The 19,601-nt window shown below is 43.3% G+C and overlaps 1 protein-coding gene across 2 annotated transcripts in view; it reads right to left on the reverse strand.

Annotated features, from left to right (window-relative positions):
* Positions 1 to 19,601, reverse strand: part of LOC126548034 (ATP-dependent RNA helicase DDX55) — a 44,127-nt gene that overhangs the window by 21,471 nt on the left and 3,055 nt on the right. Inside the window, exons 2-9 of one of the 2 annotated variants that reach the window (XM_050196111.2) lie at positions 10,364 to 10,501; positions 8,101 to 8,255; positions 7,925 to 8,018; positions 7,397 to 7,452; positions 2,899 to 3,088; positions 2,706 to 2,830; positions 1,592 to 1,681; positions 1,407 to 1,499 (exon numbers count right to left, since the gene is read on the reverse strand). In XM_050196111.2, the coding sequence (XP_050052068.1) occupies positions 1,407 to 1,499; positions 1,592 to 1,681; positions 2,706 to 2,830; positions 2,899 to 3,088; positions 7,397 to 7,452; positions 7,925 to 8,018; positions 8,101 to 8,255; positions 10,364 to 10,501 (941 nt within the window). The remainder of the gene's footprint in view (positions 1 to 1,406; positions 1,500 to 1,591; positions 1,682 to 2,705; positions 2,831 to 2,898; positions 3,089 to 7,396; positions 7,453 to 7,924; positions 8,019 to 8,100; positions 8,256 to 10,363; positions 10,502 to 19,601) is intronic. The other variant, XM_055063535.1, reaches the window with a different exon arrangement.

Genomic DNA, 19,601 nt, shown 5'->3' on the forward strand with positions numbered 1-19,601 from the left:
TTCATAGATTATAATACAACAGCTTATTTTGTGTCTTGAGACTGGCCCACAGAAAGATATTTTTCAAAAACTGATGGCCATGATACTGCCAACATGTGTAGGCAAATTGAACCCTATCAGCTTTGAAAGCTACAGGTAGAATATTTTGTCATGTAGTGACAATTTGAACTATGCAAAACACTGCACAGAGAGCATGGAAAGCCAGAAAATGCACTTTCTTTTGTTTTAAACTGGAACATAAAATGTGAAAGTGCATTTGTTCTGCAACATCAAAGGAATTTCTGTGATAGCCAGTGCTCACAATGTAATTTTCTTTTTTTAAATTTAAAGCAGGAAAAAAAGTTCGGCAGCATGTTACACTGCTGTATCACGTGAAGGCAAAAGCCTGCTGCGCACGTGGTGATGCATTAAGTTATGCGATAGGAAGGGTCACACTTCTTGCAAGACATAACGAGCCGCAGTGTGAAGTACACGTGAGGTGTTTTAGGTTGACGTCCTCAACGACACATGCGAGCACTTAATGCACTACCTAAAGGTGCAGCATGCTTGTCACCAGTAAGTGTTACATATGTAACACTTACATATATGTAACACTTACATATATGTAACACAAGCTGAAAACAATTACGCTGAATCCTATCAGCAGGGGAAAGCAGCACTTGCGGTTGAACGCCTTGCTCCCGCTGCTTCGCACATCGCACCTTGTTTCTCACTTGGCGAGCATCCTCGGGGTCATGGCGCACTTCCAAGACCTACTGCGCAATCCGCTAGTACCTGGATGAGCATCCCCCATTGTCTTCTCTCTCGCGCATCGCAGTCGACTGTCGCCACAACCACCGCCATGTGACATCAGCGACGCAACACCAGTTTTTCTGTCTGCGCGCACCGCTCGTTCCCCTCTCCACCCGCCGCTCACTCGAAGGTCACATGGCTATTCTTTGTACCACTCAACTAGATGCTGTTTTTTTTTGCAAGGCCATTGTGCAACAAGCCACTTTAGGCTTTTGCCTAAAAAAAGGACTCTAGTACCACTGTGACAGCATTAGATGCATGTTCACTGAAGTCTACACTTCAATGTTTCCTTTGGTTCCTTTAGATGTGAAAGTAGAATCTAAGAGCATAACTGTGCAAATAAACATCAGAAATTAAACCTTTTTTTAGACAGATGTGATCCTTAAGCCTATGTTTTCCCTTCAGAAAAGCAAAGTAAGCAACAAGCAACATGCATAACACTTGAATAAAGCAATACTAAATGTGCAGTTCCAGCTTTCTGAAACGCGGTTCAGAATAAGTAACAAGCATCGATTCATCCAGCTTAGAACAAAGAAACAGCTCTATTTCCAGAATTTCAGCCCCTCTTTACAACATGCACCAGCTTGGACCTGCGACATATGTAGTGCAACTACCTGGATGATTTTGGAGCATCATACTGGACAACCCAATGGACATCTGGAATGTCAACTCCTCTTGCCATAACATCTGTGCAGACAAGCACACCTCTGTAAATAGTGACGGAGAAGATGAATTCAAAAGATTCTTCAATTTTTTGAACTGTTAAGAGAATCGAGTGCATAAGAAATACATTATTTACTTGTCCATTTTCATGAATCTGTTGAAGACCTTTTGTCTTTTCTTTTTCATCTTGCCATGAATGTTGATAATAGTCATGTTTTTCAGTAGCCTGTGGAGGAAACAAAACCTAGCTTGCGAAAAACAGTTCTAAAAGACATTGTTAACTGTGAGGAAAGCAAGAACAAAGCACTCTAATGAATCTAGAATAATAACAATTACTTCTGTGCCATGTTCTCTAACATGAATAAACAAGTTCTTTTGCTATAAGTTTTAATAGCACAGTTCTTTTATTTTATTTATAAAACACACACATTTCCAAAATGATCTCTCTCACCCTTTGTTTGTCGCATACTCATTAACGCGGTTACGGAGCATTAATGTTAGGGTTAAACAAATGCCTTAAGACATTTCTTAGAAATTGAAGAATTGATGGAGTTTGATATCACAATGCAACACAGTGGCTATGAGTGACTGCATAATGGAGGCCTCCAGATTAATTTTCAAAAGTAAACAAGTTATGGGGCCTTGCATTTTGAAACTGCACAATGGCTTATGAGGGATAGACATAGTGGAGGGCTCTGATTTAAGTTTGACCACTTGGGGTTCTTCATTGCGCACCTCAAAGCACAGTACATGAGCATTTTTGCATTCCACCCACATCAAAATACAGCCATCGCAGCCAGGAGTCGAACCAATGACCTCATGCTTAGCAGCACATACCATAGCCCCTAATTTACCACGGCAGGCAAGATTAATTTTCAGAACCTAGGGTTCTTTAACCTCCATTTTAAGCTTAACATAGAAGCACTTATCCATGCCACACCCATCTGAATCTAGCTGCCATGATTGAGAATTAAACATGCAACATTATTGCTCAGGAGCAGAACACCCCTGCCACTAAGCTGGGTGGATTTCTTCAGTACAAAGTATATATTAATGATGAATTTAAGCAGAAATTAATTATGCCTAAGCTTGATATGCACATTTCAGAATGCTTTAGAAACTGCAAGATGAAAAAAGTTTGACTTTCTGAGGAGCAAGTATGGTGTGAAACAAACATAACACAAAAAAATGCAAACAGCAATTTTTTATGTAAATACTTTCCCATGCCTAAGCAATAGAGCAGAACTTACTGTACAAGAATGGCAGAAAAATACTCAACACAGGCACATGTGCTGAAGAAGACCATGTGTTTTCCACCTGAATGGCTTTTCAGAAAGGCCACCAAAGTGCTGAGCTTTTGGTCTGCCTCACAAAGCTGGAACAGAAACAAAGACACTATCTGCAGCTTGCAGTATATTTTCATTTTTGGCAAAGGTGCCTTACAATGTAAAAATTCTTCAGCAGTGCAGGAGTGCGTTGCGTACGGCCACATTCAGTGGGTTTTTCCTTCACTGTAACACTGACAGGGTTTCGAAGGCCAGCACGAATGAGATCTTCTACTTCCTTTGTTTGGGTAGCTGAGAACAAGCCTGTTCTTCTCTGTTTGGGTAAGAATGACAAGATGGTGTTGATGCTGTGGACAAAGAGGAACACATTTGCAGATTAAAAAAAAGAAAAAGCATGCACACAGAGGGAAAAAAATGCACCTGCATATGTCTTGGCAAATTATTCAGCTATTGCATGCTTAAGTATAAATTCCTGTTTCATCCTGTTGAAGTTTGGCTCTTCAGTGTGTCCGCGAGATAAATGAGAATACAAAACAGTATAGGCAACATGTAAATAAAATGAATAGCTTGATTTTACAATGTACACGCACTTGTAAAGGCAATAGACTCCCCTGCATATTTCAAACCACAATAGGGCATCAGTTCATGGACCAGTTAGTGCAAATTCTTGTCCAAGGCGTAGTCATTTGCTTGAGAAATATCCTAAAGCAGAAACATCTTTGCCAGCTGATGCAACAATTGATGTAAAAACCAGGGAGGTCCATTACTTTTGCGCAAGAGGGTAACGCCACTGGAAGCAATACAGACCAATGTCTCCTATTTCTGAAATTTATACATAAATAATGTGAGGGCAACAGTAAAATAGTGGTTACCAAATGTGGCACAATGCGTCATTGTCAAACTTTGTGAACACATGGAGGAAGAAAAAGAAAGGTCGGAGGGAGCATCATGTGACAATTTTGAAGCCTAGTCATAAAAAAATTAGAAGGATGAGTAAACAGCCTTCACCATATATAGGCAAGCAGTAATTTCTAGCTAATTCATGCAATGCAAGAAGTACAGAGAGCAGAGTCAAGAGTGGTAGAGAGCAGTACAGCGAAACATTACAGTGAAAGGTCTGGCAACCATATACAGGCCCTGTTCTCAAAACTTAGTGTGCCAAATGGCTCTGAAGAGAGAAAGAATGAGGGAGGAGCAGCGTCAGAAAATGTTGGCTTATTGATGCCAGTGGCGTCATGCTGACTCCTAGTTTTTTAATTCCTCTACGGCATTAACAAGCACCTTTTAAACAATTGCTCTAGAATGCTTTCTGGAAGATGCTTAAATGTTCGTGTTTAAGTAAATCTCTGATGGACTAGTGAGGGTTACTTTAATATATTGTTTGAAATATAGAGGGTGTTTCAGCAAACACTTTCAAAAATTCTTAAAGGTTGCCTGTGGCAAATAGCACAATTCTAGTTCATGAGGTGGTCTACTCGAAGTGGCAGACACTACTTGCAAAAAAAAGATTTTAATGCATAATCGACTAATTACTAAAAATTCAAATTAACTTTTAAGCTAATTACTTTATGCCCCACATTGCAATTTACAAATCCTAGCCATGGAGTTCGCAAAGCAGATTCACTTGGAACGAATTCTCGTGAAGACACCAGTTTTGAGATATTAATTCCTGAACTTTGCAGACAAATGCATTTGCATTCCACTTACTTTTGTGCTTGAATGCATAAAACTAAGTTTTGTTAAGAAAGTAACTGGGACACCAGTGCATTTCTCCGGAAAGTTCACTGGTGTCACCCTGAGAATTCATTCCAAGTGGATCCAGCTTGCGAACTACACGGCTAGAATTTGTAAATTGCAATTTGGGCCATGAAATAATTAGTTAAAACTTAGTCTATTATGCATTAACAAATTTTTTGCAAGTAATGTCCGCCTCATCGAGTAGACAAGCTCATAAACTCGAATTGTGCTGCCCCAGGCAACTGCTAAAAAATTTTGAAAGTGTTCGCTGAAACACTATGTATGTGCAGCAATGAGTAGAAAAGGTTCCCAACGAGGTTTCCTACACTTAATATTGTGCAAAATTAGCTGTGCAATCAGCCGACAGTCAGCACTTGTTTGTGTTGCCTCATCTTCCTATGAAACGTCTAGTTTTCACTGTAAAGATGGATCTAAATCGACAAGTGGATCTGAATGTTTTACTGAGGTTATAAGGGCAGAGACATAGATATTTCCTAAAGGCACTCCAGAAGACTAGAATTCATTAGGTTAGACATCCCCCACTTACCTTCAAACCAACAGAAATAAATATTGGCAGCAGGGGAAGAAAAATTGTTTGCTTAGTTATTTTACTGCACAGTAGGATCTTGTAAATAAATACTGGCTTTGCATGCTGCAGACAACTGAAACTAACAGTTTACAAAAGTACACTAAAAGTCTAGCACAGACATAGTGGCTGTCAGGCTAACAATTAAATGTCAGTTATTCAGTACTAAATAAGAACACAAAGAACTATAGGCTTCTTTAGGTGGCCGCTAACAACATACAATTGGTTTCATCTGCATAAAAAGCTTCGCATATTTTAAAGCATTTTAGCCAAGACACCCTGTATATAACATACTGAACAGAAGCCCTCAAATGACCTGCGAATGCGTCAAGGTAACTGCGAAGTCTAAATGTTTGAGAACCATTGCTTGGTCACATGTGATGCATTTTGTTAGTTTGTGCCTGGACTTCGATCTTAGCCAAAAGGCTGAGAAGTGATATCCTGCCTGGATGAATAACAAATAATAAACCTTTAAGAGTCGGCAATTTTCGTTTGATATAGTCTTTTTGGCAAGAGATTAAATATTCTGTGCCTATGAATAAATGAAGATGGATCACTTTGCAAAGTTTCCCTCTATTATCAAGATCTATAAAGCTGCAGACTGCCACCATCCAATGCATAACCACTGAGGAACGAGCTGAGTTGGCTTTTGAAGCGTTGAATTTAATATAATTCCTCTTTTGCCTGGAAACATTATTGACTTCATAATTGATTATCCCAACCAGGCAGGCAATTTTGTAAAAATGTTGAACACTGCTGTGCACATCACAAGTCAATGTCAGCACTGTTATTGGCCTTTCTAGCAACACTTTAGTGTACTAACCCAGCAAGATGCTAACAGGCAGGGCACAGGTACCTTCTCAGGTCATGGCTCGAAAATGACCCGCATTTCTTAAAGGCCACGCCACAGCTAACTACAGACCTCGATATAACGAACATCAATAGTAATTAACTTTTCAAGTATTCAAGTATTTAACTTTTCATAACCTCTAGTCTATAAAACACCATGTATTTAGAATCTCAATATATAACAAAGTGTGTTTGTATGCAATTTCACTATAACGAAATTTCACTGCCACCGCAAAGAGATGCCGAGACATAAACGGAAACTTCCGCTGACGCAGATGGTCAAATGATTGAATTACAAGTGGCTGCTTGCAAATGCACTTTTTAAACCGTGCACTGCTCAACAAGAGCGACCGCCAAAATGGAGCCGCATCACATTCCGTATAAAGTCCAAGTGCGGTAAGGTCCTATCAAGCCCCGCACACTGTGTGCTTTAGGTGCAAGTGAAAGTGTGCATGGGTGAGACAAGAAAGGTGTTAGCTTCATGAGTGAAGCCTTCCTGTGCAAGCAAAGGGAAAGAGGGAGGGGAGCGAGCTCGCAGTAACACGATCAAGCGCGCACGAGGGGGTGGAATGGGGGTAAGTTGACGTGCATGTTGATTTCTGGAGTGCGTCTCGGCCATGACTGTACATGGCTGTAAGTGTGGCTGAGCGCATGCGCAGCCACACACTCTGCTTTAGAGGTAATCTGCCGTGTGTGCAAAGAGTGGGTGCGCCGAGATGGCGACACACCATGTAAGTTGTCTTCCCGCACATTTAGTGTTTGACGTTGCGTAATCTAGACTTTAGGTGACTCGTTGGAGCGAGAGGTAGACGAAGCATTCCCTCCCCGCTGCCAGCGCTTTTCCTGATAGCGTCGTCCCAGTGCAGGCGATGCTATCAGGAAAAGCGCTGGCAGCGGGGAGGAAAGTGTAGGCAACGCTATCAGCCACGAGGGCGGAGTGCACACGAAAGCATGGCTAGCTTCACATAGTTCGTACTGCCGAAGTGAAGATATTGTTGACGTACGTGGCATGAAACTATATCATTTGGCACCGACTCACAAATTTATCAAAATGAATTGTTTTGGCATTCAAATTTGCCTTTTTCGATTGTCCGATAATTCAGAAAGTTCTGTGGCTCCTTTCCGTGTAAGAAAAACCAATTAGCGACTGTACTTGCAAAAAGGTCGAATTTCAATACAATGAAATTTCAATGTAAAGAAGCAAATTGTCAATTTTACTGACTTCGTTATGTTGAGGTTTAACTGTATTAATACCAAGGGTTAAACATTGACTGTAGCAGCTGCATGTGTGCATTATATTCAGACTAAACAGTGAAACTTGCATGCAATGTATAGAAAGCCCAAGTGAACTTAGTATTCTCTGTTAAGAATCACAGGAGTAGAATATCCCAAACATGCACCATTGCCTATCCATTGCCTGCAATTCACAGAAAAAAAAAAAAGAAAGGGAAGGGAGCTGAATAGCACAAAAAAATGGATATACCTTTTTTCAAATCCCATGTCCAACAGGCGGTCTGCTTCATCCAACACGAGCACTTCCTAGCAGGAACACAAAAGATGTAATAATGAAAACCATTTGTCAGCCACTTCACTTCTCCTGGACAGCCTTTGTTAAGAGCATCAGTGGCAAAAGTAATAACAAAAATGAAGATGCATTTGTGAACTACAAGAAATGTCATACTAGAGAAGTACACCCCAATTGCAATGAAGGGAAAGACCAACAAACAATGATTACCACCAATGTGTGGAATGAAACATGACATGTGAACGTAACCGTAGCAGCTTGCATGTTGAACACGTTGAAAGTGTTGTGCAACAATTTTGTTCAGCATAGATGTTAGCATGCTTTGGCCTCCTAAATGAAAATTGGGGTTCTCCCTTTCATAGTGTTCACTGGTGTACTTGCAGCAGAGGAGCGTGATCATCATGCTTCTTCCACCTTACATTTACAAACAGAACATGCTGACTTATTGTGAGAAATCCAGTTCAAAGGCATAGAAATTTCCAGTACCAGAGGTTTTACACAAGCCGCAAAGCTGAAGCTTTCATCTTTGCGTTCAAGCATGTCCACCATACGTCCTGGTGTCGCCACTATGATATTAGCTCTGCAAAAATAACCAATTACACACAATAAGGTCAACAGATCTGAGTTTCTCAATATTGTAAGCATGATGAAGAGGTTATTACCCTTTTTCCTTGAAAGTCTTCACGTCATTTATGGGATTATAGCCTCCTGTAAGAAGCTGCCCTGTGAACTGTGGCAAAAACTGAAGGAAGTGTTCGAGGACCTGGTAAATTTGTGTAGCAAGCTCTCTTGTGGGAGAGATAATAATAGCACCAACCTGAGGGGAAAAAATACAGAGAGATGGAAGAGTGATAAAAATTAAGCTGAAAACTTCTTTGGTGCCTTCTGCCCATCAAATATATGTTTAGGCATAAAGTATAATCTACTTGTTATGAAACAAATGCACAGCAAAATGACTCCCGAACAATTTGACTAGTGACTTTCTAAATGGCAATTTACATCGCCAGTAATGAGCACATATTAGTTCAATTACTGAGAAACAGATGCAACAAAGTGATCAGAAAAAGCAGGTGATACAGGTCCTAATAATACAAAAGAAAAAATGGTAGGCAACCCTAATCTTTGACTTAGTTGTCTTTTAGTGGCACTTGCACCTCGGCGTTGGTGTTCTTTAGGTGGACTTTATAGGCGAACATAACGCACAAAGTGAACCTGGAGGCAAATGTTTTCCATTAATTAGCCAGTTAAATATCATGCCACCTTCTTGTGTGTGACGTCATTACTTTCGCTTTCTACTTCTGGGTTTCCAGGAATTTCACCAAAGCTGTGCTCACGTGGCGAGTCTCTGAAGTCTACGATTCTGTGCTTTGGTTGTGCAGTAATCAGTAATTTCTAATTAATTCTAATTATTACAGACACTTCAGTAACTCAACTTGTAACTAAACTTTTGCTCTGATATCTATAATGAAACATATGAATTTCGTACTGTATTATTTTTTTCTATTCTTTTTTCTGATTTATTTTAAATTTCGTCCCACGTTGTCTCAGTGATTTCCAATTATTCCAGACGCTTCAGTAACTCAACTTGTAACCAAACTTATGCTATGATATTGTATCTATTACGAAACTCATGAATATTGTACTGTACAATTTTTACAGCGAAGCTGTTAAAGGCTACTTCACTATTGTGTCCAGATGTAGAAAGAAATCCCCGAAGATAGTGCAATGTCGGACTGACCCGTGGCAGAGGTGAAGCAGGCATTAAGTATCCCCCATATGTGGGCTGATCCTGAAGATAGTACAATACCGAGCTGACCCGCAGTAGAGTTAAAGCAGGCATTAAGCACTCCCTATACGTGGGCCGATCCCAAAGATTTTTTTATTTTTCTGATTTATTTTGAATTTCCTCCCCAGTTGTCTCAGGAGGTGAACCTGAAGTGCTGTGCAATAAAAAAGAGTGTCACTTGATGCTCGTGCCACTAAAAAGAAAATTCTGGAGCTTTACATGCTAAAATTACAATCTGATTATGAGCCACACAGCAGTGAGGAACCTGAGATAATCATCACCATCTGGGGTTCTTTAACGCGCACTTATTTCACAATACATGGGCATTTTTGCATTTCGCCCCCGTCGAAATGCGATCGTTCCGGCCAGGATTTGATCCCGCAAAGACTATTCAAGCAACACTTATAATGGGTGTGACTCAGTACAAGATTTATATCATAGTGTAACTAACAACAGCTTGTCAATACAAAGTTTGCAGGTTCAATTTAAACACATAAATATTGTGCTCTTACAAAATAATAAAACAGTGATCTACTTGCACCAATAATTCCCTTGCCCCTGATGCAACCAACATGGGCACATGCAACTGGAACCAAAAAGTAAACAAAACAGCGTGGAAAAACTGAAGTGCTCTAGCAGGTCACCTTTGAATTTAGGTGAGCTACGTTCACTCTGAGCAAACCAATCTTGCAGTTACATTCAAGCAAAGCACACCTACTTCAACCAGTGAAGTTAGATAACAAACTTCATAGGTTTAATTTTGATCCAACTTCAACAAAACTGCCACAGAGAAGGCCAAGACTTAGTTCCTGAGCTTAAGTTGCTTTAGCACTGCCAGTGTTGAAGCAAACAACTGCTTTCACCAAGTTTTTGGGGTCCTGAACGAGTAAAGAACTCCCCTAAAGTCATAAATAGCCTTAGATACTTGCAGCAGCACCTCGTAACAACCACATGCATTATTGTTGAGGTCATAAATGCATGATTTCACCATGTGCGGCTACTGCAGTGCATGTGCAGCAATCTTATTGCTAACACTTGCATTGATCTTGAGATCACTTTCCGCACATCAAAGAAAACACATCTGCATTATGTCACTACCAGTTTTCAAATTTGTGCAGTGACGTACATCTCTGACTCACCGCATATTTTGTGAGTGGTTCACCTCTCTTAAGCAGAATCTCTAACAGGGGTATTAAAAAGGCCAGTGTTTTCCCGCTGCCCGTCACTGCTTCCACAGCAACATCCTTATTTGACAAAAAAAGTGGTATTGTTGTCACCTGCATAGATAGAAAGGTCAACAAGCTAGAATCACCCTGCAGTCACATGCTGTTAATACATAAAAATAATTTTGTAATATCATATTTCACAAGATCCCAGCATTGAGAATAGTTAAGGTAGTTTAACACAGGTTATTTCTCTCATTTACACAAAACTGAAACAAACCATGAATTTCTGCCTTAATACAATATTACAATGCAAATGCACCACCACTTCAATAAAGGGGAATGGTTAGAAAACTCAAAAAGCATGCTTCTCCCACTACATCAACACCTAAAAGGCAACAATGCTGTTGGTGAAGTTCCATATTATTGCGCTAGCATAACAAAACACATACGAGGACAAACACAGAAGAATGAGACTAAACAGGTGAAGCGCAAACTATCAATTGGCATTTTAGAAAGAATGAAAAAGCAGCCATAGAGTTATAAACGTGGACTACATGACTTTTCCTTCAATTTACACTCAGAAAATCCACTTCTTTCCATATCAAGCTGATAGAAGGAGAACTGACACACTTGTCTATGGTTCCAGATAACATGGCAAATGCTTCCAAAATTTGTATATTTGTTTTTATCCATGATCTTCATAAAACTGAAGTGTTGGCAAAGGTGGGCTTAGATTTGCATCTGCCACAGTGTGCTGCCACGTTTCCCGGGGCATTAATGAGGTCTCAAGTGTATGTTTGTTCCCTTAGCCTGCAGTTCAAACAGCCTCCTATCTGTTGAATGCAATGTTTCTGCACGACAGTGGTATCTTGTACACAAGATGCCACTTGCTCCTAGCATTTTCAGTACATTCCGTGAACCTTGAGGCATGTCAAATAGCACAGTGTTGCTTTTTGCTTCTGTCTGTCACATATTAGAATGCTGATAGTGCTTTTTGCTAAAAATTTGGAGGACGCTTAATTAAACTTCACCTTTGAGAGTGGAATACGATAGCATTCAAAGGTCCCTGAGCGCTTCTCACGCTTCCCGGCAACTGCAGCATATGTAACCGTAATGTTTACCGGGAAACGCTCGCGGCGAACACTATGCATGAAGGCGGGCTATCTGGTAAAAACCCAGCCTCTTGCGTGGGTCGCGATGCGGCGGAGGTGAGTGCTATCTGGAAGTGTTTTAAGGAAACGGACCCGCCATTCCGTGGCTTCCGAGAGATTCGCGCGCTGGCATGCGCAAATGGCAGATGCCGTGGCCAGTCTATGGATGGTAGAAATGCTGGAAAAGAGGTTTGTTTTAGTTTTCGCGTAACAGAAGTATGTTTTCTCGTATATTCAAATTACAATCCGACGCTATCATGTCTGTAGGTTGTGTGTAAGCCATACTTTAGGGTTTTCTACGTATTTTAGAGTGAGAAATTCGATTGGTTCAGTAACTTCGTTGCACCACATGGAGGGCCTGGGTATGGGTGGTCCAAATTTTTTTTTTTTTACCGAAACGCGTTCGTCGTCAGCGCCGGATTTTCTGTGACGTGGGACCCTCAACGCTATCGCGTTAAAAGTATGTGCAACATCATTCATACAGGTTTAGTTTTTCAAAGAAGGAAAGTCAGCAATGTGCTATCTTAGAAAAACAGCAAGGGTCTTTATGGGTTCTAAAATGGCTTCACTGCAGTACAGTTGTGTTATGTGGTGAAGCATGCAAGGTGTATCGCGGTGAAGGGAAGTGAAGGGAAGGTGAAGAAGTGAGACTTTGCACATGCACCAAGTGCAAACAACCTCTCATTATTTAGTATACTTTAGACTCATTCACACCAGTGACTGACAGCGGCCGCATGACCAAGTTGGTCAAAAATGGTTGCAAAATCTCGCTTTTTTCAAAAAGCTATTATAATGGGCCAGTCGCTTGCAGCTCAATTTTTCAGTCGCAAAACTGCTCAATGATTCAGATGCAGGTGCTCAGGAACAGGATGTCTGTATACACTGGCACTTATTTTAAGTGGCGATAGCATTGCGAGCAAATATGAAAGCATATTGTGAGCCATTTCAGGTGTGGTGACTGGCTGGTGTGAACATTGGTCACCTTAAGTCCCTTTAAGCAAGTCCAAATTGGTCGCACAACCCACTCAAGTCGCCAGGGTGAATTAGCCCTTTGACAGCGCCTGAGGGACATCAAAGGGACCCAGACAAGTCATGGGTTCGCTGAAGCATATGGGTGCAGGAGGTGTATAACATCAACAAGCAGCAGATTTTCTATGCGAACATCCCCCCCAGCATGCTCCATCTTTGGCGGCCCCAACCGACTGACTATAGTTTACCTTAATTCAATATTCAGCCAGTATGCTTCATTTAAAGAGAAACACTTTAGCTGCTTTTTAAACCTAGAAAAGCATATTGAACCCTTGAGTGTTTTGGACGAGCTCAGCACGTCAATGTGATTTTGGTTAATTTTGCTTAGGACGAGCTCACGGCAATAATCCGTTTTCAATGCGATTTGGACGAACTCAGTATGTCCACTTAGTTTTTCTTCTACTAAATAGACGGCTGCAGTGCAAGCATTTGAAATCTGCGGTTATTTTGCTAAAATTAAGATATTAAATCATGGTGTTTTACATACCAAAAACCACGATCTGATTATGAGGCATGTCGTAGTGGGGGGACTCGGGAATAATTTGGGCCATCTGGAGTTCTTCAACATGCACCTAATGGCATCCTCGATAAATCACACTGGTGCATGCCGGGTGCCCTCGTGTGCCATTTCATCCAATCATCATTGCACCAGGGCGGCCTGGTGCATACCTGTGCGACTTGCCAAATACGCCATAAATCTAAGCACATGGATCCTTTCACATTTCGCCCCCATTGAAATGCGGCCGCCGTGGCTGGGATTTGAACCCATGACCTCATGCTTAGCAGCCGGTAATTTTGCTTTCTTGTTTTACTACACATATGTCAAAACATTTTCAGCCGCGTTAACCCGGTCTTCGTGTTATACAACATAGATGGCAGCAGTTTGTCAGTGCTCAAACACTGCATTTTTGGATCGCACACTTACGGCGCCTATTTCATCGTTTCTAACTGTACCTTTTGTTGCAGTGACAAGCGCACACACACAGTCTCTTCCATATTTGGCCGGTGGACTTTAAAACATTCCTGTCCTCAAGCTACTCATTTAATCGGGAGCAAATATCGCTCACTGGGTAGCATATTGTAGTCTAAGTTGTTTGAGATGTATTTAAACATCGGTACTTGATTGCATTTTGTAGAATGAAGCAGAAACTGCTTTTGGTTACGAGCACAGATTTTGCAGACGGGAGCCAAGCTGCCGATCCGGCAGGTTGCGCCATCTGGCGGACGGCGAGGAAAACTTCTCGGCTTGGGGGGGGATAGGAGAGAAGTGTGCTTGCTTCGAAGATGCAGCAGATGCAGTTCGTCTGCCACTATTTTTTGCGATATTCATTTCGACGGGCAGACAAACTGCAACTGCTGCATCTTGGAAGCAAGCGCGCTTCTATCCTGCCCCCCCCCCCCCCCCCCCCCCCAGAGCTGAATTGTTTTCGTCGCCGTCCGCCAGATGGCGCAACCTGTCGGATCAGCAGGAGAGGAAAGAGGAAGCCACGAACTTGGTGAAATAAGGAAATTAGGGAGGCCATTGAACAACGACGGTTGGCATCACGGGAACACAGAGAAGCAAAGAGGGCGCAGTTATCTGACGAGGAAATAGGCCAAAAATGGGAATCTTATCAACAAAAGAAACAACAAGTGCAGGTCCTCGTCCAGGCTAAAATAAAGCAGTCCTCTGATCGTTGGCTGGCTGAAGTTCGTGATGCAACTAAAGGGGGGTCATGAAAATTCTGGAACCATATAAGCTGGCTGGGTAAAGCGAATCACAGAAAGCAGGAACAGATTCACGATGCCGAGGGAAATTGTTTAGAGGGAGATGACGCTGTGAACTACATTGGTTCAGTTATAGCTGAGTCATTTAGGAAAGACGACAGGGTAATCGCCCCAAATGAGGGAGCAACACAGGATAGCACAATGGAAAACAGCTTAGAACTGATCAATCTTAACTGGAAAAAGGCGGAAGCAAATGTTCCAAAATGCACATCCGCAGGGATAGACGAAATTCCAATCAACTTAATTAATGAACTTGGCCCAAGAAGCAAGGAAACGCTGATAAAAGCATTGGAGGCAGTCATAACAAATAAGCAAATTCCGCACAGCTGGAAACAGAGTAAAATGAATTTGATTTATAAAGGGAAAGGTGATAAGACGAACATAAAATCCTTCCGACCAATTACGATAACATCAGTTATATATAGGCTGGCGATGCAGGCGGTGAAATTAAAAATGCAGTCATGGGTAGAAAGTAATAGAATACTTGGAGAACTTCAGAACGGGTTCAGAAGTGGTAGGCGCTTAGATGATAAGCCTGTTCGTGCTTACCCAGTGCATAGAAATGGCTAAGGCGGAAAATAGACCTCTGTATTTAGCCTTCCTGGACATAAGCGGTGCATACAACGTGAACAGGGAACTCCTGTGGAACATAGTAAAAGATGAAGGTATCGGTCATGAGGTAACTGATTTTATACAGGAAATATATTGAGAAAATAATGTTGAAATAACATGGGAAGGAATTAAGAGTACGACAACTGTCGAGGTACACAAAGGATTAAGGCAAGGTTGTCCTCTATCACCGCTGCTGTTCATGCTTTATATGATAAGTATGGAAAGAAGGCTACAAGGAAGCAATCTAGGGTATAATCTGTCGTACAGATTAGGCAGAAAGGTTGTTGAGCTATTACTACCGGGTTTAATGTATGCGGACGATATTGTACTGTTAGCAGATAGCCAGGAAGACTTGCAAACTATGGTTAATTACTGTGTAGACGAAGGAGACAGTCTAGGTTTCAGTTTTAGTGCAGCTAAGTCCGGTGGGATGTTTTTCAATGATACAACTAATCAGGAGCTTACAATACAAGGCCATGAAATACCTCGAGTGGCCGAATACAAATATCTCGGGGTATGGATAAACAAAGGGCAGAGGTACACGGAAAAGAACAAACATTCTCTCATAGCAAAAGGGCGAAGAGATGCCTGGATAATGAAACATAGGGCATTGTGGGGGTACAACAGGTACGAGGTACTGAGAGGCATTTGGAAGGGAGTAATGGTGCCGGGGCTTACTTCTGGGAATGCGATCCTGTGCTTAAGGGCAGAAGTTCAGTCAAGACTAGAAGTAAATCAGAGAGCTGTTGGAAGATTAGCACTAGGTACCCACAGGAAAACCACAAACAAAGCAGTACAGGGGGACATGGGCTGGGCATCTTTCGAAGCACGGGAAGCTCAGAGTAAAATCCATACGAAAAACACCTGAGGAAATTGGACAATAACAGGTGGGCAGCTAAGGTATTTAGATACCTATACAGAAAGAGCGCTGACTCACAATGGTGGAAAAGTACTAGGAAGCTAACCAGTAAGTAAGCCAGACACGAGGACGGAGAAAGACAGAGCATTAAACGACAGGTAAAAAATGCGGAAGGTAAAAATTGGGTAAATTCAATGGAAAAGAAGCATAGCGTTGAACTACATCGATACTGGAAGAGTTTTATGATAACTCAAGAGGCAATGCCCTACTCTTTGAAGCTAGGTCAGGATGTCTTAGAATGCGGAGCTATAAAAATAAATTTAACGAAGAAGAAGCCACATGTACTGTGTGTGGTAAATCTGTAGAAACAATAGAACACCTCATACTAAAATGTGATGGTATCCATCCCGATGTCGATGAGGGCACAGTAATGCTTCCTGAGGCCATAGGGTTCAGAGATAACAATAGTCATGTAAATAAATATGCCGTGGAAATTAGCAAAAAGTGATTGGAGGATTGGTGGCTGAAAAGCAGAGAGGTGACACAAGGTTAAAAATGTAGGAAGACGTTAAACAAAAATAAAAAGCTGAGCATGGTGGCTACAGCCATCCCCACATTTCAAAGGGGGCGCTCCTACCTTTCATCCACCCGTCCAGCAGCTCTGCTTCCACTTACAAAATCTGTGCTTCGTAGCCGAAAGCAGTTTCTGCTTCGTTCTACAAAATGCAGGTAAGTACTGACATTTAAATACACTTAAAACAACTTAGACTACAATATGCTACCCTGTGAGCGATGTTTGCTCTCGATTATATGAGTAGTTTGTGGACAGGAATTTTTTAATGTCGACTGGCCAAATATGGAAGACACTGTATATATATATATATATATATATATATATATATATATATTGAAAGGGGGTTTATTGCAGCTCGTATGCGGGATCGCAAGTGGCTCTTGATCGCGAGTCCTAGCTGTTCGCATCAGCAGCCCGAGCTCGGGTCTCGCGCCGCAGCGGTGGCAGTCCGCACAGCGCCACATGCATGTTACCCACTACAATTGCCCCCGCGGTGAAGAGGAGCCATCCTGGCGACCTAAGGTGATGACACGATAAGGGGGTCGTGGTACGGCTTCAGGCGGCTGATGTGAACCGTCTCGCGGCCACGGCGGCGTTTGTCCGAAGATGGCGTCACCGGTTCGACCACATAATTCACCGGCGATGTACACGCGACGATCCGGTACGGACCCTGATATTTCGGAGCAAGCTTTGGGCTAAGGCCTGGAGATTGGAAGGGCAGCTGAAGCCAGATGTGAGAGTCCACGGCGAAGGACTGTGTGGGCTGCCCGTTGTCGTGGCGATCTTTGTGGATTCCTTGGGTATCCGACGTGAACGAGCGAGCCAGTTGGCGGCACTCTTCAGCATGGCGAGCAACTTCGGAAAGAGGGGTGAATTCAGAGGCATCCGGATGATATGGTAGCATGGTGTCGAGGGTAGTGGATGGTTCACGTCCATAAAGAAGGAAAAATGGGGAGAAGCCTGTGGTAGCCTGAACGGCGGTGTTATACGCGTACGTCACAAAAGGGAGGACATCGTCCCAATTGGAATGATCAGACGCAACATACATGGTGAGCATGTCACCAAGAGTGCGGTTGAACCGTTCCGTTAGACCGTTAGTCTGTGGGTGATACGCCGTAGTGGTGCGGTGAATAGTGCGGCAAGCGGCGAGTAGCTCATTAATAACTTCGGACAAGAAGACACGGCCTCGATCGCTGAGCAGTTCTCGCGGTGCGCCATGCCGTAAGATGAAATGCCGTAACATGAATGCGGCGACGTCGCGAGCAGCAGCCGAAGCAAGTGCAGCAGTTTCGGCATATCTTGTGAGGTGGTCTACTGCGACAATTATCCAACGATTTCCTTTAGCAGTGGATGGAAGAGGCCCATAAAGGTCAATGCCAATCCGATCAAAAGGACGTGCAGGACACGGTAAAGGTTGCAGAGGGCCTGTCGTATGAGGAGATGTCTTGCGTCGCTGACAGGCTACACATGACCGAATGTATTTGCGGACATAAGAATACATGCCGCGCCAGTAGTAGCGCTGGCGGAGCCGCTCGTAGGTTTTCAGGACGCCAGCATGAGCTTGTTGTGGGTCGGCGTGGAAATACGTGCATATGTCGGAGCGCAAATGGCGAGGGATGACTAGCAGCCATTTGCGACCGTCCGGCTGATAGTTTCGGCGGTACAAGATGGCGTCCCGTAGCACGAAATGGGTGGCTTGGCGACGAAGGGCTCGAGGGCATGTAGCCGTCGAAGAACTGTGAAGAATGTCAACGAGAGACACAATCCACGGATCTTTCCTCTGTTCAGACGGCATGTCGGTAACAGCAAGCGTAGCAACCGGGCACTCTATGGGTGAGGGTGGCGTTTCGTCGGATCGCATGGGCGATCGGGAGAGTGCATCGGCATCAGAATGTTGGCGCCCGGATCGATAGATGACGCGAATGTCAAATTCTTGGAGCCGAAGAGCCCAATGTCCAAGACGGCCTTACGGGTCTTTCAGTGACGCAAGCCAGCAGAGCGCGTGGTGGTCTGTCACAACATCGAACGGATGGCCATACAAGTAAGGCCGAAATTTGTTTAACGCCCAAACTATAGCCAAGCATTCTTTCTCTGTGACAGAATAATTGGTTTCTGCCTTCGTGAGGGCACGACTCGCATACGCAACCACATATTCCGGAAAGCCAGGCTTGCGTTGCGCAAGGACGGCTCCAAGACCAACGCCACTGGTGTCCGTATGAACTTCGGTCGGTGCAGTCGGGTCATAGTGGCGTAGAACAGGCGGTGAGGTAAGCAGACGACGCAAAGTGGTGAAGGCTTGGTCACATGCCGGAGTCCAATGGCGAAGGTCACCGGGGCCAGCCAGGAGCTTCGTCAGGGGAGCGATGATGCAGGCAAAATTGCGCACAAAGCGTCGAAAATAAGAGCAAAGGCCGATAAAACTTCGGAGCTCTTTCAGTGTAGTCGGCCACGGAAATTCGGCGACAGCGCGAAGTTTGTCAGGGTCGGGAAGGACGCCGTCTTTGGAAACGACATGGCCAAGTATGGTCAGCTGGCGGGCGCCGAAGCGGCACTTTTTCAAGTTAAGTTGAAGGCCGGCGGTGGCAAGGCAAATAAGGACTTCGCGTAGACGAGAGAGGTGAGTGGTGAAATCAGGGGAGAAAACTACCACGTCGTCTAAATAACACAGGCACGTCTTCCATTTTAGGCCTCGCAGAATATTGTCCATCATTCTTTCGAATGTCGCGGGCGCATTGCAGAGGCCGAATGGGATTACTGTAAACTCATACAGGCCATCAGGCGTAATGAAAGCTGTTTTCGAGCGGTCGGATTCATCCACTGGCACTTGCCAATAGCCCGATCGCAAGTCCAAAGAAGAAAAGAATTCAGCACCATGTAGACAATCCATGGCGTCATCTATGCGCGGTAGAGGATAGACATCTTTTCGTGTAATCTTGTTGAGGCGTCGATAGTCCACACAGAAACGAATCGAGCCATCTTTTTTCTTAATGAGTACTACGGGCGATGACCAAGGGCTGCAGGATGGCTTGATAACACCACGGTCAAGCATGTCTTCAACTTGCTCGGCGATGACACGACGCTCGGTGGATGACACGCGGTACGGACGCTGGCGTAATGGTGCGTGATGTCCCGTATCAATGTGGTGAGAGACGGTACTTGTGCGGCCTAATGATGCTTGGTTCCAATCAAAAGAGGCGTGAAAATCATTTAAAAGAGTAA

This window comes from Dermacentor andersoni, chromosome 1 (genome assembly GCF_023375885.2).
Source record: "Dermacentor andersoni chromosome 1, qqDerAnde1_hic_scaffold, whole genome shotgun sequence".
NCBI lineage: Eukaryota > Metazoa > Arthropoda > Arachnida > Ixodida > Ixodidae > Dermacentor > Dermacentor andersoni.